This window comes from Sabethes cyaneus, chromosome 3, assembly GCF_943734655.1.
Source record: "Sabethes cyaneus chromosome 3, idSabCyanKW18_F2, whole genome shotgun sequence".
Classification (NCBI taxonomy): Eukaryota; Metazoa; Arthropoda; class Insecta; order Diptera; family Culicidae; genus Sabethes; species Sabethes cyaneus.
In genome coordinates, this window is record NC_071355.1 from 68,433,362 (window position 1) to 68,455,986 (window position 22,625).

General features: G+C 39.4%; 1 protein-coding gene across 1 annotated transcript in view; it reads right to left on the reverse strand.

Moving 5' to 3' along the window:
* Positions 1 to 4,308: 4,308 nt before the first annotated feature.
* LOC128739134 (uncharacterized) overlaps positions 4,309 to 22,625 on the reverse strand; it is a 29,912-nt gene continuing 11,595 nt past the window's right edge. The window contains exons 3-11 of the mRNA XM_053834531.1: positions 17,501 to 17,915; positions 17,304 to 17,436; positions 17,107 to 17,252; positions 16,891 to 17,040; positions 16,650 to 16,820; positions 16,511 to 16,575; positions 16,364 to 16,446; positions 10,726 to 10,933; positions 4,309 to 7,424 (exon numbers count right to left, since the gene is read on the reverse strand). Coding sequence (XP_053690506.1) covers positions 5,576 to 7,424; positions 10,726 to 10,933; positions 16,364 to 16,446; positions 16,511 to 16,575; positions 16,650 to 16,820; positions 16,891 to 17,040; positions 17,107 to 17,252; positions 17,304 to 17,436; positions 17,501 to 17,915 — 3,220 coding nt within the window. The 3' untranslated portion in view covers positions 4,309 to 5,575. The remainder of the gene's footprint in view (positions 7,425 to 10,725; positions 10,934 to 16,363; positions 16,447 to 16,510; positions 16,576 to 16,649; positions 16,821 to 16,890; positions 17,041 to 17,106; positions 17,253 to 17,303; positions 17,437 to 17,500; positions 17,916 to 22,625) is intronic.

Consider the following 22,625-nt stretch of genomic DNA (forward strand, 5'->3'; position numbering starts at 1 on the left):
AAAAGCCGAGAAAAATTACTCAGCTACTTCAAAAGAACTTCTAGCAATATATTTTGCCGCTAAAACATTTAGGTCTTATCTATACGGAAGAGAGTTCACGATCTATACTGATCACGAACACTTAACCAAGGAACTAAAGCTAACAGACGCGACTGGACGTGTGACACGACAAGGACTATACTTAGAACAATTTAACTTCAGGATAATATATAAAAAAGGCAAGCAGAATGTCGTCGCGGACGGACTCTCAGGAATACCGCAGCCTGAACTAAATATACAAGAACTACAAAATGAAATATATGAAAATAACGAAATTTATGGACCTGAAATTGTGAATAAATACTCGAATCAACTAATAATCAAAATAACGCAGGAAACAAAGAAGAGTCCACATATTATGTGCAGAATCTTCCCGAATCAACTGAGTCACGTTTTCCACCAGCAACAATATTCTAAAAACGATTTGGAACATATTCTTAAAGGCTACTTAGACCCAATAGTCACAAATTGCATCTTTGCATCTTTGAAACCGGTTGAAATCGTAAAATGTAAAATACAACGTAAAATACGTAAAATACAATATTCTAACATAAAACTTCCAGATCTCATTTCAGGTACCGATCCAACCGAATTTATCAGGCGATGTCACAATTACAACCACCGCAATTACAAATTAACTTACGGAGAAGTACCAAATCCCGTGTACTTCCCTGGAATGCTTGGAAAGGTTAAAAACTTCATAAAAAAATGTGAAGATTGTAAGTTTTCCAAGTATGAAAGAAAACCTTTCGAAATACCTATATCTAGACGAATCTACGGAAAACCGTTCGAACATGTATTTATGGACGTATTTGTTAAAGAATCAGAAAAATTCTTAACCATTGTAGATGCGTTTTCCAAATTCGCGCAGATATACAAAATTCAGAACGAAACCACTGATGAGATCACAGAAACTCTCCTAGACTATTTCAAAACTTTTGGCCTTCCTAAAATCATCACTTGCGATCAAGCAACTGGTTTCAGGAATTCTATTCAAGCAAAGACTATAAAGCTAGAGCAAACCTTTTTGAAACTTAGACCACACGGTAGAGTCAGAATATGGGAACAGTTAGGAGCCATATGGAAATATATTTCAGGCAGCCCGGACGCCGAAAACTTAAGGATTATTAACTCAACATCGAACAAACTGATAGACCAAAATGAAAAGCAAATCAAGATTAACAGCATATTTGAAGATTAGGATCAATAACATGACAGAAGACTTAAATAAAGTAGTAACAAAGTTAGACAAATTATCATCAGAAAATAGGAAAGAATTTGAATTAGTAAACCTACTGTTCAACTTAGACGAACTCATACAGCAGCTAGAAAATTTAGAAGAAGCTTTAGTACTAGCCCGACAAAATATCCCTAGCAGCAGAATAATCAGAGCAGAAGAGATGACCAGCATTCACTAGCATCTGGAAAATAACAGCCTATATTTTATGAAAACAGCAGCGCTAGATTTCGCCAGCGCTTATGCCATATTAGCTACAAAATCGAAAGGCTACTGGAAGAAAATTATGATTATCATGAGGATGATTATGAGTACGACCCTAACGAGCAGATTATTCGTTAGTTAGTTAGCAATTCACAAAATCAAGATGAACCAAATGATATCCACGAAGAAACAGCAGGATTTTTTTTAGAAAAAACAACTATAATAGCGAGTAGAAAAATTGAGCAAGCTGCCATTTATAAAAGGTGATTTAAAATTACTATCAGACACTGGAGTGAACGTCAATATTATTTCGAAAAAATGGGCCTTCAGCTCTGGCGAAAAATTCACATAAGAAGTGTTAAAGGTGTAACCGGCAGTAACACCATCAGTGCGAAAGTAAATTTAAACCCATTTTATCCTCTGACAAACATTTTGAATTTTTAGTGTTCGATTTTCAACAATATTTTGTGCGTGATAACAGAGGAACTCAAAATTTTTCCGCGTAAAGATATCCAGGAAAGCGACATTAGCTGCCTATGCCTAGACGTTAAAAATCTAATTAGAACAAACCATCTCTCTATCAAAGAGACAAACGCTCTACTTCCAATAATTGAGACTAGTGCGAAGGCTTTTCATCGTCTCAATACTAAACTATCTTGCTATCATGCACAACAAATGAGAATACCGCATTAACACAGAAGACGATATTCCCGTCTGTCAAAAATCATTTCCCTGCCCGCAAGCCTATAAAGAGGAAGTGGATAAACAAATTTCGAAACTTTTGGAATACGGTATCATTAGACCTTCTAGATCAGCATGGAATTCTCATCAATTCTTGTGAAGCTTGCCAAAAGAACAAACAAATTAAACGGAAAAAGACACCGATGACTGTCACTACAACGGCGACAAGTGCATTTAGCAAGATTTACTTAGATCCCGTTGGACTGCTGCTACCTACTAGTGAAGGTCATAAATATATTTTGTCGTGAATAAAATTGGCTTATACAAATTTGAAAAAAAGTTTATGTCCCCCCCCCCTTCAAAATTTTTCGAAATTTGAAGGGGCAAAAAAATAAAGCGCAATATGTAATATTGTATTCTTTAATGGTAAGCAAATTTTTACAATTCAACGAGTTTACATCTCTAAATTACCAAACATATTACAGGTCACAGGCGACTATTGTGCTTAACCTTTAAGTTTCGACGCCGAAAATTGGGTTGCTTGGAATTAGACTTTTGACTCCATTTACTTTAAATTTTGTTCCATTTTAATTCAACTTGCTTCAAAAGAACCGAATTAGGTTGACGCATCAATCAACTAAACAATGTATTAGTGAAATTTGCTACCACTTTTGACGGAGATATTCCGAATTGCTGTGGGATTTGTATTTTGCTGTCATAGGTAGTAGATAAGGTTAAGGTGAAATTAGTCGTCATCGATTCTGCCAATTTCAAAAGCATTTTTTTGTTTGAATCAAAAATTCTGTTCATGAAAATATATTTGAAGTATTCAGATTCCCAAGAAGAATGCAGTATCTACAATTTTACGAACAAAACTCCGCTTTTGGGCCCAAAAACTGCTTCCAAAATTGGGCTCTCCGACGAAAAGTTGATGACTGCTAATTTCCCGTTAAAATAGAAATACAACAAATTACACACTCCGGAACATCAGCTTTCGGTGCTTTCGGGGCTCCAAATTGATCGTTTTATTCCGTAGTGTCCGTGCACCTACCCTAATTTTGGATGTAAGGGACGAAAAACTTAGATACAATTTTTACCATGCATTGGTCGCATGCAGAAAGGATGTCACTGAACTGTTCGAAATTTTTCTGACTATTGTCATGTTGTGATTATCATAAGGATCATCGGTGGCCCCAACCATTACATCAAATCAAGTCGTGTTAAGTTATTATTGCTTTTTCATTGAGCTTTAGAATGGAAATGTATGAAAGTGGAATTAAATTGGAATAACACTTTCATTGCTAGGCAGTCGAAACATTTCTCTTCAAACATTTGAATGGTTCGCAAAATCCTAGATTTCGGAGAAAGATTTAAACATTTTTACTGATCTTATAACAGGACATTGTCCAAATCGCTATTATCTGAAGCTTATGGGAAAACTGCAAGGTGATAAATGTCGATTCTGTGGCACAGAAAAAAAGACTCGGAATACCTGTTATGCCGATGTCCGGCATTTTTCAATTAAAGATTAAGGTTCTTCGACAGAGAGCTGTTAGAAGCCCCGATATTTGGAAAACAACTGCCAGCGCAGTACTGCACTTCATCCGAAGTGCAGCACCGGACTGGACAAATGCTATTAGTCAAACAATGACAATCGTTGCTGATAGTGATGCGTTTGCATCCTTAATATATCAAAGATAAACACGTTATTGTTGAGAACCATCATCAGTTGAGGATTTATATTTATATTTATATGACTAAAAGGTTGACCAAGAAACAAGTGGTTTCAAACGTCAATGGTGTCAGAGATTTTTTAAGGAAATGTCGGCAGCAAAGCATATGCGTTCCATGTAAAAAAGTTGTAGGGACCTAAATTGCCATTTTTACGAGAAGATTAGATTCCTATACTATTTTGTGGTTACTGAACTAGTAAGTGACACAGATTTGAATTATTCTAAAATTCAAGGTAACTACCTAACCGAGTGACATGCAAGTAAAAAGCAAAATTCAAATGAACGTCAAGTTACACGTTTATGCCTCTCTAAAGTGATCCTGTAGCACTCCACTATTTTCAAGTTGATTCATCTCAACCAGAATACTAACTTTATGTGCTTGGATCAAACCCCCCCCCCCCCCCCCCCCCTTGAACAATATTTCGAGACCAGGACATAAACTTTTTTCCAAATTTGTATAAGCCTATTAGTAGAATTTAACCGGAAAAAAGTTTTTTTTGTCTTTGATTTCAGGTCATGAAAAGAGACGCAAACGAAATCTTATAGAGAGCGCTTGACTGGAATCCGCAGGGACTACGCAGAAGAGGCAGGCTCAGAGGCGCGTCCCGTTATCCGTATCTCGTTAAAATCTTCAAAACAACATGTATGTCATAACGTTATTATTTTTAAATTACAATAAACATCTCATTCGTGCGTAGCATTTCAGAATTAATCGTAAGACGCTAAAACAATATTCATATTAAATCCTAATCCTAGACAATCTGATCTCAGGACCGCCGTATTAATACATTGAATAACACTGGTTGTGACCAATCCACTGATTAATAATTTCTAGCCCTGTTTATCAATATATAGGCCTTTAATACGTTTCCATTTTTCAAAAGAAAACTAGTCAGTAAAGCTGATTTAAAAATAAAAATTAATGTAAGTTGTATTAAATTTTAAAAGAATATCCCAATATGAGGACTCAACTCAGTAATTTGCATTTGCAACAATTAATCACTGTAATAGAGTTTCACTCTCAAAATACAGGAAAGAAAATATAATAAAAAATGATACAGGTAAATAGATTCAATTCGACAGGAAAATCAGTTTCAAATCTTTCATCACTTGCTTCTTCGTGATTCGTCTATTATAACAGTTTGTGGAATGTTTTTGTAATCACATGAATAAGAATACCTATAGAACACGAAGCGCAATACTTGCGTGAAACTGGCTACTTCTCTACCTACTACTATTATACACGTTGAACAGCATCTCGCAATGATGGCGAGCTCATTATATAACAGATTGAATAAAATATATAGATATTGCCTTTTCGTTTCTCTTTCTACATACATTTTTTAACACGCTTTTCTACTTTGAGTAAGTGCAGTAAATGCATGCGTAATCTTAACGGTTTTTATTTGCGTCAAGCGCAACGAAGGTTTGAAGTATGTAAACTAAAAAACTGGTTTCTTGCCTTTCTAGAGCGGATTTATGTGTGAAAAGAATTACCATTCAAAACAGATTCGAAATCCACAGTCTTTTATGCGCTTAAAAGCTCCGATTGTTCAATCAGCACGGAGTCAAAGTAAAAAGGCTTAGATACTAGTAATCGGAATGATTTTGAGACTTGACCACACATTGAAGTGTGGACAAGAGTTTGGCGTCCCTACTTAAATATACATATATTCAGCGTCTAGCCGGAACTATAAGATTGAGATTGGTTTACCTTTATGCGGATTTTATTGGAATCGGTTGCCGACTGTCGTATCTGATGGGCCGATATAGACGAAGCAATACGCGAACGTGAATGCCCACTCGTGCTTGATTCGTAAGGTTGATTTGATGCCCCTCGCTGCGAGTACGAGGACGATGTTAACGATGGGGGACCGGACGATGTTGGAGAGAAGTGTGACGGTATCCGGCTTCCATTGCTCGAGTGTATTGCACTGCTCGTTGGTTGGTGTGACGTGGGAATCCGTGATCTATTTTGATGTCGCAAGGAGCCTTGTAGTGAGGCTGAAGGGGACGATGTAGATTTGACAACTGGAATTCGAGAACTGGGGGTCGGTTGCTGGTGCGACCTGGAGAGTAGTGCTGAAGAAGTCGTCGAAGACATTGACTCGTTGGTGTTCCTACGATTGGAAGCTGTCATGGGTAAAGGTAGCTCCATTTGGAATGGCTCTGCTGAGTATTTGTTGCGTTTCATGCTGTTGCTAACTGGAATCGATGATGCTGCCGTTGACGGAAGATTGAAAGGTTTACGGCTGCTGGACAACGGTGATGACAGTAAGGGAACCGTTTCATTGCTTGGACTTTTTACTACGGAATTGGATTTTTGATTATACTGAACTTGTCTGTGAGGTGGAGGACTAGTGGAAGATTCATCCGAGGATTTGTTGAGCAGTTTATCTTCATCATCATCTTCGATGTTGAAAAATCGATCATAATCGCGAATGGCAGTATTCTCAAGACGGCCATCAGGCAGTAGATCGTAGTCGAAAGGGCTACTGTCATTACCGCTTTCTCTGCTACTTTGTCTGGTTTTGAACGTTTTGTATTCTATACTGTTGCATTCATTGGCACTAGTACTCTCGGCAATGCAATTTCTTGACGACAGATTTTTATATTGAATATTATAATCGCTTTTGTGTCCCCGTGAGATCTGCTGCGCTTTAATCGATGCGTACATCTCATACCTGTCGTTACTCCCGCTCTCACTACTGTCAATCGTATCGTAAATCTCACTTTTCGTCAACCGATTCCCTTTGGCCCGCACCATCTGCTTTATGATGTAATCATCGTTTAAATTTCTCAACAAACTACTGTTACTCCCTCCTAAATATTTGCTTTTAGCCAACTCTTCAAAAGATGTCATCCTGTGAATGCTACTTTCAGACCCGTTTCTTCCTCGTCCGCCAGCCGCCGCTATGCCTTGCGATAAGCTGGAATGACTCGTATGGTGTTCCGGCACATATTTCCGGTTTTTTACGTGACTGCACTCAATTATGAATTCTCCATCCAACATAGGTGCGGGAGATTTACGAGACATACTTCCGCGTCTTGAGCTAGAACTGGACCGACCATTAACAGCAAAGTTCTGAATCGACGACGTTGTAGTTCCATAGTCACTTCCATACTCAAACTTTCCACTACTGTACAGCGGTTGCTGCTGTTGATACAGTTCAATCTCACTGTTTCTTCTAGTTTTAATATCATCTTCCTCATCTTCGTAGTCATTATAGTTACCTTGTCGACTGGTTACAGTTGGCGTTCCACCGCCCGAATAGTTCGAACCGTTGGAGAACCGATTAACGTTGGCAGCTTTGCTTGGTGAATCTTTCTTACCGCCGGTGATGCTTGATGTGGCTCCGGCGGAAACCATTGTCGTGGTCGAATCCGAATGTGGCGTTGCTTTTCGCAACTCGTCAGGCGGTGCCGGTGGAACGTATATGCGTACCACGTCCTGCGGGGACATTGCTCGCGGTGTTGTCATTTGCGCCGATGGACTGCGCGCTACTACGCTCATAGAACCGACGGCGGACCTAAAGAGAGAGAAAGAACGAGAGCAAAGAAGGAATTTATTCGTAACGAATCTCTCGCTAAGTTAAGTTTTGCTTTATATGTGGTGCGTATGAACAGTTGTGCTTGTTTGTACAAAATGTTTTGAAAATAAATCAAAGATATATTTTTACTTAAAAAAGGAAAAGTCGATCTGAACTTGGATTTGACATCTCCCATGATTTTTTCCCTTTCTTGTTTATGGTTCAATCGTGGTCATGACGTAAAGAACCCATCGGAAAGGGAGTAAATGTATGATGCGAAAAATTGTTAATTTGATGAACTGGAAAATTTCGATATATCGACCAAAAATTTATTGATTTCCATAGCACGTGGGACACCCCGCCGTTTCTACCAAACACCAAATACCAAACGAATAGAACCGTCTATCTTCTAGCGGCAGAACAAGAGCAACTATACAAAAAATAATATTGTCGCTGAGTAAATAGGCGGGGAATGGTGAAATTGAAAGAACCCACCAAAACTAGATATTAGACTACTTAATAAAAGGGTGCGGCGATGGTTTAAATATATCACACTTGATCGGCTATTGAGATTTGGGACTTCACCCAATTTATCATTGTTTACATCATACATTTATCTCCCATGATGTTTCGTATAGTGATTTTGGTAATTTGGCCGATATACGTCTATCTTCTCGTTCTTTTGGAATAGAAAACTGGAATTTTTAGCCCCAGGAACACCGACCACAGCTTTTTGTTTAAATTTTTCCTCCTAAATTATTTTGCTTATTTGTTTATTTGATTGTAAAATTCAATGGTGACTCGTCCGCATGTTCAACCTGTTCATAAGACAGGCAACAAAATTCAGCCCGACAAAATTGTTTTCATCACTCGTTCATGATTTCGTTTGCACCGACGCATATACAATACGAATTTAGTTTAGTTACGAAGACGAAGCTGATATATGGTCGGTGTTAAGTCAGACCGAACCAAGTGACAAAAACCTGATTTCGAGAAAAACGAAGTCAAAGATTGCTATCGCTGTGTAGTTTAAAGCTATCAATCGTTTAAAATTCTTTCGTATCTCTGGCTGTTTGCAACATTTATGTAATCTGATTAGAGTTAAATGTAGCTTAGGAAATTCTTGATCGTTTGCTGTCATTAACTTATTTTTTAAATTTTGCTACTTGATCCGGTCTGATTTAACACCGGCCATATGGTGTAGTAAAAATAAGCTGCCATCGTTATTGTTTACTAACAGTGTCATTAAATTACAATTCGAAAAATAGTTCGAGAAGGCAACAAAGTTAATTTTGTGGTAGTGCATTAGATCTTTCCGTTGTACTGACCATCGAAGAGCGGTTACTCATATCGGCAGCATTCATTGACATTACTAGAGGCGGGTGATGTACATAGGGGTAACGGAGAGGCGTAGTATCCAACTGCTGCTCTAAAGAACAAAAGACTAGGTAGAACATACGGCCGAGTGCAAGTTTGTTTGACGAAGGTTTACATAATCCATGCCGCCAATGAGCAATGCGCTGGCAATCGTGAGATATGAATTGCTGGCAACTTGAGCTTCGTCTGGCCCATCAATCCAATAAATGCGTGGCTGGTCATAATCGCCACATACCAAAACCGTTTCATCGGCTGAACATTTTCGACACAGTTTAGAAGCCGATGAGATATGCGCTTCAATTCTATCAAGATCATTGCATCGATCTGGCGGAATGTAAACAACACAAATTATTAATATTTTTTGAAACGATGGTTCTACAATTGATGAAGGGACGGTAGGGGAAAGAAATGAAAATTTTTGGTGAAAGAGGGGAAGAGCGGAAAGGAAGGGGGGGGGGGGGTTATGGTAGCTATGCTTGACAAGTAGTCATTTTGACTCCTACTTTTTGTCCAATGCTGGAAGGTGCATGAGTCGAACCAAGCTGTAATCTGAGATTATAACCGGATTTGAACCCACAACCCGCCAGGGCATTTTTAAGGGTTGTAGATTTGTTGCTTCTCATATATCACCCGCCTAATCTTACATCGTGTACAAGATGCTCAGTTGTAAGATTAGGCGGGTGATATATGAGAACCAACAAATTCTACAACTCTTAAAAATAGTGTCAAATTTGCAAATGTTGACCGATTTGTCTGAAATTTTGACCAAAGTCTTAGGATTGAATATAAAACAAGTGATTTTGAGCTCAGGAATGTGGGTCATTTTTAAGCTCACTTTAAGGACCTCTAAAGTGAGAAAAATTTCATTTTGTAGTTAAATTTCATATTTAATTGAAAAAATCTCGTCTAACTATTGTAGAACCATGGTGAATGTGTATATATTCTGAAAGCTTGTCCTCTAAGCTTTCCAAAAATGTATAAAACACCCAAAATTGTTTGAAAAATTATTGAGTTATTTATGATAGTATGTGTACACCTAGCCAAAAAACGTTTTTTTACAATAACTTGAAATTTTGGGGATGGCAGGAAGATTTCAAATGTGTTTTTATGATGTACTAGGTGTGACTAACAACGTACACTAGGTCACTTGCAAAGTATATTAAAAAAATTTTTTTTGTCACACCGTGTAATCGTTAAAATTAGTTAATTTTTTATGCATATTTTTATCCAAAAATTAGCAATTGTCGACGGTTATTGCGAAACTGCGAAACCTGGAATCATATGAGATTTCGTGACGAAGGTAATGTTCATCTGCACATCTGTTTTTCGACCTAAGTGAACAAGATGAAGTCTCCTTTCAGTAGCTCATTTTGGCATCAGCTTTTGTTCTAGTGCTGTTCACGTTCGCGTTATGTCTCTGATACTGCGCATCACACAACTAAATTCGGTTTAAATTTAAATTCGGACGTAAAACGTTATTAGAGCTGCATCGTACTTCGACACAAATTTGGATGCCATCAAGAACAAGTAGTTTAATTCTACTAACAAGAGAAAAATAATGGTGAAAAAGGGATTTGTACAAAGGAAAGAAGAACTAGCAAAAGAATCTAAATGAAAACACTAATATATACAGCAAACAAACTAAAGGACAAAGCCTCTTCAAAAACCACAACACTTACGTTGGGCCTTTAAAATGTTTACGTTTAACAGAAAGAATCTTTGCTCGTTTTCGCCATCTGAAACAAACATATGACAATTATATATAAATAAAATATAAATTGTAAAAAATAAACTCAATTTTAAAAAACGAAAAAACTGAAAATTTAAGATTACTATATTGGAAGCAATATTTTTGCACCACACGGACAGTCCACTTTAAGATATTTATATAGTGTTGTTATACGAAATACGCGGTCATACTCACCCGGGACTACTTTGGCCTTCACCTTCGTCGCCACTCTCAATGGTCTTAGGATGGTCGTCGTAGCACAGTTCGAACGCCTGTTGCGAGCGTTGACTTTGACCTCCCGACATAACACTCAAATCTGCCGTCGAAGTAATAGACGTATCCGCTAGCGACTTGCGCGAGCTGCCCAACAGCGAACCGCCATCCTCGGACTCTGGAATGTGAACTAAAAATAGTAATAAATACAAATGTCGTTGAAGTTGACTGATTCTGCTAGAGGTTAAAGAACGGATTTGTGCAATGGAAGCATTTAAAATGATTGTTGATTCGGAGAATGTGCTTTAACGATTTGCTATAATGTCATGGAAAACTAATTACACACCTCACGTTCCTTGTGCACAAGTTTTCCTACGTAAAAAGTTTATTTAAAGCATTCCTAAATACAAACACGCGGCAGCACTATAAACGGAGAAGAAGAAAACAATGATCAAATGATCCGAAAGGTAAACGTTACAGGGCTTGCATTATTGGCTCCGTTTTTTATATCACGCAAATGAGCTCCAAAATTTTGCCGAATTGAATCAATATTACTAATTAGAGAATGAATGTGTTATACCAGTTCTTCTTTTAGTTTATACGCTGCTAAGGTAGTTAATTATAAATGACGAAAATATATCAGCTGATCTTCTCAGCTCTTGCGCTATTCGTTGCAGAATGCGTACAGTGTACGTACGTACAGAAATTTCCCTCGGTATGAAGCGGAACTTTGAACGCTCCAGTATATTGCTAGAAGTTGTAGAACGCAATCTACGCTGTCGGTATACTGATACTACCGTGGTACTTTGGTTTTTATTTGTCATCTAACACTATTATCTAAGAATACAAGTGTTACCGAGAGCAAGCAAACCCAACCAAAGCTTCAAACAACGATGAATGTGTCTTGCTCGACTATGAAACTTACACAAAAATCGATTTCAACCAAATCGAATTCTACAAGGCTCCTGCCTGCGGTAAGGTTCCTGGCAGATTCAAGTTTGTGTTCGCGGATAAGTTCGCGAAAAAATCATGACCTTGCAAGAGATCCGTTCCTATGGCAAGAGAACCAGAATGAATTTGGGTACAGGGTACAGGGAGCGTGTCAACAAGCGGATTATTAAGGGCCACGATGGGTCAGTTACGTTTTGGGCAGCTCTAACTAGCTGCCATTACAGTAAGGACGTGCTACAAGTACAACGACAATGGAGTCCAATTTAATCCAAAAGAGATGAATCTACCAAATTATCAGGAGTTCCGTCTAATAGAGAAGTATTGAAACGCAAGCTGCAATTGGAGGGAGCAGTCACCAGTGACATAGGACATATATAGAATTAGTGGAACAGGCTTCCGCAAGTTCTATGCGAAGATGAACCGATCTCGAAAAAGAAACACCGAAGCCTGATATGTTTAGTAACGAGGAAACCTGGTCACAAAGCAATTCTGTGCAATTCTCAATGACGATAAGGCAATGGATATGGGAATGGCGATAGGATGGAACGGCGAATAAACAGCCTAACTGCCACAGTCCAGTAGTTATCTAAGAGGGTGCTTTAAACACAATAGCCCCTCCCTGAAGTAATACCGATAAGGTGCCAGGGAGGATTGAGGCTGAAGACTCAAGTAGGGTTTTAGTGGGTTTGGGATCCTCACGCCCCATTAGGGGGGTCGGGATACCCAACCCCACACTACCGGAGTTGTACCGTATCTTCTCAGGTGCTTAGTAGATTTCCCTACTCGTAAAAAAAGAAAAAAAGTTGCCCACACTGGTGCTGCATACTCAAGTATACTCCGTACCAATGAACAATACAGTGTATTTAGAGCATAGACGTCTGTAATGAATGCTGAAGGGCGACGAACGGCACCCCGAACAGAAAAAGTCTTGGCTGCAGTTAATGCAACATGCTCATTGAATGTTATCTAATATCAAACCTAAGTCACGTATAGAATTTATCTACTCAAAGACGACCAAACCCGTATACTCCCTTGAGGAACTCCTGAAGTAAAGTTGAATGTTGCTGAGGTTTCATGGTCAACCTGAACTAAAGCTTTCCGTCTGGTGAAGTATGATTCCAGCTACTCAACTATCCAACTCGGGAAACCAAGATGGGCAAGTTTCTCGATTATAAACGTGTGCAAAACAAGGTCAAAAGCCTTTGAAACATCTACGTAAATTGAATTTATTTGGCGACGGGATTCAACTGCAGAGAACAACGTGTTAATAACGGGTGACAACTAAAATTTTGAATTTTTTTTCTCAAGTTGTCAATAAAGGACAAAGATACATGAAGAAGATCTGATCTACCGAAATGAAAGATACATTATCCATTGTTGAAAAAAAATTTAGTGTACATTTGAAAACGGTCCGTAATCGGCTTCCGTTTGATGTCCGAACAGTAGCGTTGTACGGCCGTCATGTCAACTTTGCGAATGCATCTCTTGATTCTACCAATCAACTTTTTGCAATTCGTGGTTCTCCAGTTATTTTTGTATACCAAGGAACTCAAAATCCCGAAGAAATCTTCGATTGGGCGCACTGAGACAGATTTTTCGGGTCGTGGTTTTTGGGTAAAAATGGGATCGAATTGGTATTCAGGAACGATTGTGTCTTTTTGGCGTAATGCGATGGTGCTCTATCCGGCCGAAACACATATTGTCCCTCTGCATGATGTTTTTGTAGAAACGGGATCAAAATTTTCTTCAAACATTCGTCTGCTGCATCTTAATTGATAGCCAAACCAGAGGGCTTGTTGTTGAAGAAACGAGAAAGAGAACGATGTCCTTCTGCGCCCATAATTTTGGCTGGTCTTCCACTACGTTGCTTGCGAATAGTTGTTGGGCATCTTAGGATATGGTAAACAGTCGAAGCCGCAACATATTCGCTTTTTAAATGTTGTACCGCATACTTTTCTTCGAGATTTCTGTGGCAGTTCGTAGAAGTGTACAACGCGCTCTCGAAATGCTTCTTGTTTCGACGTCATTTTAAGCAAAACAAGACAAGCATAAACAAAACAAAAAATATTGACAAAAAGAGGAGAGAGAGCTAACACATACATACTGTCATTTCTCTCTGAGCTCGTTTGTTGTGGAGTATAGGGGCCTCAAAAAAAAATCCAAAATTTTAGTTGTCACCCGTTATAAGCCAATAGGTTTGTCGTTGTAGAACGACGTTCGACGAAACCATGCTGAAACTCGCTGATCAAAAATTTTGCAGCATTGCTCAGGAAACGATGGACGTAGACTGGTTCGAAGACTTTAGTAAGGCAAGTATCGATATTCCACGATAGTTATCAACGAGTTGAATGCTTCCTGCTTTATGAATTGGGACCATTTTAGCAGTTTTTTAAATGGACGGAAACGTACAGTCAGCGAGGCAACGATTATATGCTGATCAACGCCGCCTGCAAGGTTCTCTCCCAGATCTTGTTACGTCTTCTATCGCTAATAGGAGGAGATTTTGTAGGGCAGTATCACGCGTGTTTTGTGGGGGCCCATGCTACTACAGATCAAATTTTCACTCTCCGACAAATTCTCTAGTAATATCGGAAGTACATCGTGCCCACGCACCATTTTTCGTGGATTTCAAGGCAAAAACCTTGGGACGGCGGAGCAAATAACTAAGACGTTTTGGTCAAAAAGCATACGCCGCTGTACGAAACTCACATTCGAACATGTTCCAGTTCAAAATTATGTAAGCTTTATTGTAATATCGCCCGGATGTTTGCTGTAACTAGCACTGTATTTCTTTTTGCTATGATCGCTATTGACTGAGTGATTTGCTTATTCAATTTTTGGGCGTACTATTTCATGGTTTATTCGCTCACGCATTATTCACGCGAGTACTCTGGCCATAATCGCATATCAGTTGCATATTAATTTTCACTGATTTTGATTGAAATGTCAAAATCTTTTATTTTCATGCCATACCCTTGTCCTGAGAAAATATGAAACAGAATATGAACCTCTGTTTGTTCCATCTAATAAATAATCGCATATCAGTCCCATCGTGATCAACTTGAAAAATGTGGCATATGTTTTTGAAACGGTTATTCTTTTACAAAGGGATGGTAGATGAAAGTAATGAAAATGTTTGAATAGTGAAGGAGAAAGAGCAGAAAGGTTAGAGGCGCTGGACAAAAGGAGACTGCACAACCCCCTTTATTAAGCGAGCGACGTATCTACACGTATCGTATCTTGTAGATACGTCGCTCGTTTAATAAAGGGGGTTGAGCAGTCTCCTTTTGACCAGTGCCTCGAACCTTTCTGCTCTTTCTCCTTCACTATCACAACATTCCTTTCCCAACACTACTTTTACAAATAAGCCGAACGCTAGAAGAGCTGAGACTGATATGCGGTTATTTAGCTGATGAATAAACTATATGTTCCTTGTTTTTTCGTTATATGGCGTCTTTACTGCTAATCATCTTATAGTGCTGACAATGCTTATTTGCAGTTGATTACCGACAAGAAGGATTTGAATAGAATTTTGGATGCCAATATAAACTTAGCTATGCAATCAAAAAGCTAATAAACAGCACGTTCGCTATAAAATGTCAGATATGCCAGATTGCCTACCTGGGTAGGCACCTTAAACCCTCTCTGTCCCATGGTAGCACAGGCGATCCATGACTTCCGATACTAAAATCAGCCGATTCAATTTTTAAAGCATTTAAATATGGATATTTTTATCTCAGAACGTAGTATAAACATTGTTGTGTAACAGGCACAGTTTTACTTTACAAATTTTTTATTAATAACTTTATTAAAATGACCGAAAACTGTAAATCTCCCAAATACCCTTGGGACAGAGAGGGCTAAACGCTGTTTTCTCAACTCAATTTTTGTATATGGGACTGATGTGCGATTATAGGCGGTACTGTCTTCAGTTAAAGCTATTCCTATTCCTAACGGGGTAAGGCAGAATGCAGCATAAAGGAAGGGTAATAAGGAAAGGTCTTAGAATCAAGAATCAACCCATGCTTAAGTCACTTGACTTCGAATGGCCTTGATTCAACTGAGCTTTGAACTCAATGGAAATAGAAACCACAACAGCCTGATAAGCTGAACAGAATTCTAGAGAAAACAAACCAAATAATGCAGTTTACCTTCTTCGTTACGGCCTACCATTTCGTAGAACATCGTGATACCCCGCATAGTGTCCCGTAACGAAGATATTTTTATTATATCTTAAAAACTATACAATAAACTTCGATATATATTTTTATATTTTGAGATTTGCGCCTACTTTATCTACAAATCTTTGGAACACATCGATCTTGAAAGACTTCAAACAGAGCAGAGTTATGCATATGTTTGAATCATAGAATACGAATATTTTATGAGGGTGTCCTGTGGCGAAATGCACCGTGTCAGTAATCAATGATGTTTATCTAAATGAGCATTTCGCCCACGTTTTGGGAAAATATTACTAAAAAACATCTCAAAACGCCTATTTTTGAAGATTTTTTTAAAACTCTTTTTAAAATAGGTACCAATTTGCATAAAAACACCGGCTGCTCGTGGTATCTCCTTACGCTGAAATGTGCCTAAATATCACAGTGATGAATTCAATTCAAAATAATAAAAATAATCAATTACAGTCACATGGATTTGTGTTACCTACCGGCATTAAGTTGATTATTCGATCCGCCTCCGGTTGCAGTGCTTTGGTTTAGATTTGCAATCTCTTGCGTTGTTATTTCCCTCCTGTAAAACAGTTACGTTTAAAGCTATAATAATCTGTGCTTAGCAATATTTGACTAATACATACTTAGTCTTAACCGTTTCAGTAACTTCCTTCTCAGTTTTGGTGAATTCCTTTTTGCGCCGGCCAATCTGAAGTGCATACAAAAGACGTTAGGGATTGAAATTATTTAAGTTTCTGCATTAGTTGTCAATCAGTCAGTTACCTTAGCCTCAACTGTCGGTTCGACAAACACACCGAAAGGCTTTTTCGGCAATTCGATCTCACTTGCCGGTGGCGGAAGGTCCATGCCTGCTTTCCGTAATTCGTCCATACACTTTTCCAGTGACTGAATGACAAAATCGTCATCGTAACCGAAATCGTTATGCAATTTTGTCTAGGCGGCAAATCGGTACATTATCGTAAATTTTGATTGACTCTTAGTTTTTATTTAACTTTTAACTTACCTGTACATATTGCACGATCAAATCCATATCTTTGAGTTTCAAAATCTTCGACTTATGCAGACGTAGAATGGTGTAAGCCATAGCGGTAACAACCTTCTCGCCATCCAGCAGATAGATATCCCACACGCGTAAACATAAACTGAACGGTATCTAAGAGAAGCAAGCACAATTAATAGCAGCGAAATACATTCCAATATTCCACGTTCATTTCCATACCCGTTCAATGAACACAACAAAGAACCATTTCAAGGAATAGAGTATTGAATCCAGGTTGTACTGATCAAAGTGTTTTTTAAGCTTTGGTATAAATTTGGCTATTATTTTATCATGATGAGCTAGAAATCGAGTCAACTTGGGAAAGCCTAAAATTTGATAATGTAAAAAAATAATCCAACAATTGCTCCATACCGTACCTTCAATGAACAATCCGTGCATAGCGTATTTCTTATCCGCCAGCAATATGCTTAATGCCCAGAAAGCCTCTTCCTCGTCCATGTACATAAGCAGGACTCCAGCCAAACCAGACATCCCTTGGCAATAGCCAACCTGAAAAAAGCACAGATTCGTTTCAAACATTGTGAAAAAAAAATTAATCATCCGTAAACCGCACCTCGGTATTGTACATGCTGTACGCCACAAGTACGTTGTACAAACTCTTCTGCTTGAGACTGTACCGCTCTCGGTAGAACACATGTTCCCGAAACTGTCGATTTACGTCCGAATCGATCTGCCTGGCTTCCGTGGCCCACTCGTGCGCCAGGGAGAGCATTTCCTGATACTTGTTGCGGTTCTTTGCATCTTTCATTATTTCCTTTAAGTTGAGCAGTTTGCACCAAACCTGTGACCGCAGACTGTCCGGAATGCCCTTGTACACGCGCTTGTGCAACTTTGCCAGCGTCGATTTGTCGCTCCATTTGTTGAGCATCTTGAGCCACTTTTTGACCCGCTCCATCTCGATTTCGTTTGCTTTGGTTTCGTTTGGATCATGTTTCTGGGGAAGGCGCTTGTCGTGGATGAAGCCATATCTGAAAAACGATAAGTAGTCGGATAAGAACAACTTGCAATCCAAGGAGGAATCAATGGTTAAGTACATATAAATGAACAGTAATGTTTGATGTCGCTAAGAATCTTGTACCGAAAAGAATTCTTTCAGCGTTCATTAAAAAAATAACATGACAATTATACTGCATAAAGAAGCCTTCAAAGGTATGATTAAACTTTTTCGATTGATATTCAATTTTAAAAGATGGGAATTTGTAAAAGCATCGTACAATTTCAATTTAGATCGAAAGATCCAGAAATTTACGAAATTTTGTGCACGGCATAGTTTGTTGACTTATTATAAACGCAAACAACATGTAAAAATTGTTGATCACTGATTTTCTTGGAAATTTAATAGCAAAATTTCCGATTTTCTCGCACATTTACAATGGTTACCTTGAGGATTGCATTTTTTAGAATAACTCCTTCAATACTTCACTGCAATAGAAAACTAGTTTATGGTTTCTGCTACTGAAGTCAGAATACCTGTTTTGCTACACGATCAAGTCTTAATGTCATAAAAACAGATCTGTCACAGAGGTAAAAATAACAATGTTTCTACCTAGATGACACGGATATCTAAAACTTAAAATATGTGATCTTCCTACCTATGATGCAGTCAGTGCATTCTGGGGATTCCCATATCAAGCGGAGAAAAATATTTTCGTTTTTTTAAATATTTTTGATGTTTTTATAGTTGATTAGCTAGTTGCCCGATCTTACTTGGGGCATCTTTGTCTCTCAGTCACTTGTTCATCTGTTATTGCAAAGAAAATTATCATAATGTAAGAGACTCAACCCTTTTTCTTCATGTGAATGTAACTACTCCCTTTGTCAGTTCCCCCCCCCTGTTGACCCCCAGCCACTCGTAAATCCGTTTTCTTTTCGATAATCCCTATCCAGCTTTTTACGAGCCATAATGGCGGAATGGCGGACAGCATAATCCGTGTTCGTAATATTTGCACAGCATTTTTGACATTTCACTAATACTACGCTCGTTTTTTTCCGCGTGCTCACGGTAAAACTAAAGGAATGGGCGAAAAGATATGTGCGATATGTGTTATTGAAATGTCAAAAATGCTGTTCAAATATTACGAATATTATTCCATTATGGCTCGTAACATGCTGGATCTATCGTCACAAAGCCTTTTCTTCGTTTTTTACCTCCCCCTTGTTAATGCCCACCATATTCCCTCTTTCAGAAATCCAGCCACTTGTACAACTACCCATTTCAATCTTGCTCCTCACTTGTAAGAGATCGTCTCCTTCTTTTGCTCACTTCCCTACGGTGCTAGGTAATCCGAGAAACTCTATATTCCGCATTATGGCCAACCGAGAAGTGGTGCTCCGCAAAATGGTATTCGGTGAAATGTTATATAATCATGGCGAATATTTAAATGCTATCCGCGTTATTTTATCAGTTATCCTCTTTTTATTCACGATTTATATACAACACAGTTTAGTTTGTGGCAATACTAAGTGTATTGTCAGGTCAGCTAGTAAAATATATTTTTATGAAAGCAATGGGGTTTTTGGGACATCAAGAATACCTGTTCATTTTATCTATTTTATCTACCCGATCATCCCCGATGGTCCAGAATATCATTTAACCTTTATTAGCTTACTTCCAACGTTTATAGTTATATACATATAGAAACGGATGGTACTGTTGTCCCCGTTTTGTCTTCCCCTGTAGACTCGAAAATGTATCATTTATCAAATAATATTTGATCATTTTACATTTTAAAAAATCATCTCTGCGGTAAATGTTGCTATTTATTTTTTAAAATGCATATATTTTTGTATTGTTTTATACATAGTAAATATTAATACAGACAAGATGTGCATTTGAGATTAAGTCTAGCAAACACCAGGATCAAACTGGTTGAGTATAAATAGGATTGATTGATTGAAAAATCTGTAATCTGTACCGTACAGAATCTGTACCAAAAAAGTTGGAATAATCTGTACCTTTCTAAATAAGTTCATGCATATGGCAACACTGTTGTAGGGTACTGTAGAACAACTTTGAATTTATTACTTGCTTGTTCTAAAATCAAGACAGACATTACCTGTTGGTGGACTTCAAGGCGATGTAAGATTCAGTCAAACGAAATGGGTTGTGATAGATAATGCTTCAACATAGTTTAGAAAATGCAAAACAACGGTCTTATCATCACGAGATCTCTTTTCTCTTGGTTTTGTGGATGACATCGACAGCTTCGGGATCGAGCTGAGCAGTGGAAGCAGTTGTAGGCTATTTGAATTAAAAACAGTAAGATTAGGATTCATTATCAACACTGACAAAATACGAGAGTCCGCCCTCGAAGCGTAACTAACTGCAGACCGTATTCGCAGCTGTCACATGGCTGCCGCCATGTGCCAATCAATTGGCTAAAGAACTCAACATATCCGAACGCAGGTGGAGGTCAAGCTTTTCAAGTTCTAAAAGACGCATGATAAGACGCAACAAGTTAGACTTGAGAGAGCGAAAGCGTGGTCACTTGATCGAAAGCGGTCATTTTCCGAACACCATGTTTTCTGACATGGCTGGTAAACGGCTGAATAATGCGTATCGTCGGTGCCTTGTGCACGTGTAGGCATAAAATAGACCCTACAGTGGTTCATAGCCTCTTATTCAGCAACTACTATTTCTACCTCCTCGTGGTACCAGCCGGGATACGAGCAACTTTGGTGGAGATCGGGTAACCAACCCCGGTGGAAGCCAAGGTCGTATGCCGACAGGAAAGGAGGGCTCTCCGGCGAAACAGGCGGTCAGGCTTGGCTTACACTTTTCGCTTCGATTTTGCTCTTTTAATTACTGCATCTCAGCCAAGCAAAATTTGAAAAAGTGATGTATGGGGCGTTTGTAGAATTTGTTATTATCTACAATATTGCTGAAGTAAGCATTACTGTGCATTTTGTATTTATGGCTATAAGGCCGCTACCCTCTTGGTAGCAAAAAGAGGGCTCTTTTTGCTACCAACGGCATTGCTGACCTACAGCGCCGTAAATACTAAAGATAAAACTTCGCTGTCTTCAGCAATATTCTAGACAATTACCAGCTCTACAAATGCCCTATACACTACTCAAATTCTGCTTGGCTGAGGAGCAGTAACCAAACGAGCAAAATCGAAGTGAAAAGTGTATGCCAAGCCTGCAGGCGGTTGGTGTAGCAGGCTTTGCAAGCCGTCACCACAAAAAATACTGAAGCACGGAACGAAGAACAAGAAAATTCTTCGGAATAGACCCACGCGACGAAAAACGACGATGGATTGGAAACTCGGGATGTAGAACTGCCGATCTCTTAACTTCCAAGGGAGCACTCGAGTGCTCTCCGACGTATTGAAGAACCGCAAGCTCGACGTGCTCAACGGTACGTACGTTCAGAGATGGACATACCATCTACCACAGCTGCGGCGACACACACGATCTGGGTATAGCTTTCATAGTCATGGACGAGATGCGGAAACGGGTGATTGGGTGGTGGCCAATCAATCCTCGAATGTGCAGGTTGAGAATCAAGGGCCGATTCTTCAATATAAGCATCATCAACGTGCACAGCCCTCCCCTCAGAAGTACCGATGACGACAAGGATGAATTCTACGCGCAGTTGGAGAGTGAGTACGACCGCTGCCCAAAACATGATATCAAGATCGTCATCGGGGATTTCAATGCTCAGGTCGGCCAGGAGGAGGAATACAAACCGGTGGTTGGAAGGTTCAGTGCACACCAGCGGACCAATGAAATGGGCCTAAGAATTATTGACTTGATCGCCTCCTAGAACATGGCCGTATGTAGTACCTTTTTCCAGCACAGAATGCATCACAAGTACACCTGGAGGTCACCAAATCAGACAGAATCACAGATCGACCACGTTTTGATCGACAGTCGGCACTTCTCAGACATTATCGACGTCAGATCCTATCGAAGCGCTAACGTTGATTCGGACCACTACCTAGTGATGGTTAAAATGCGCCCAAGACTCTCCGTTGTGAAGAACATTCGGTACCGACGCCAGCCTCGGTTAGATCTCGTGCGGCTGAAGCAGCCAGACGTCGCCTCAAATTACGCGCATTCCCTCGAAGCTGCGCTGCCGGAAGAGGACGAGCTGGACGAATCCCCTCTCGAGGACTGTGGGAACACTATCAAAACAGCCATCAGCAGTGTAGCGGAGAGCTCCATCGGGCATGTGGCCCGGAATCAGTGGAACGATTGGTTTGACGATGAATGTAGGAGGGTAATGGATGAGGAGAACGCTGCGCGGGCGGCCAAGATGTGTAGTACCACACGTCAGAACGTGGAAAGACACAAACAGAAGAAGATGCAGCGAAACCAAATCTTTCGGGAGATAAAGCGCTACCTGGAAAAGCAAGCTGCATTGTTCTCAGGAAACGCGAAAGTTCTACCAGAAACTGAATGGATCCCGCAAAGGCTTTGTGCCGCGGGCCAAAATGTGTCGGGATAAGACTGGTAGTATTTTGACGGACGATCGTGAGGTGACCGATAGGTGGAAGCAGCACTTCGACGAACACCTGAATGGCGCCCAGGCGGAGAACCGGAGTACGGAGTATGGAGGCGGAGGATGAGCTATGAACTCGTACAGCTCTATGGCGAACCCAGTATCCAGAAGGTGGCTAAAGCTGGACGGATACGATGAGCAGGGTATGTTGCAAGAATGCCGGACAGCTACC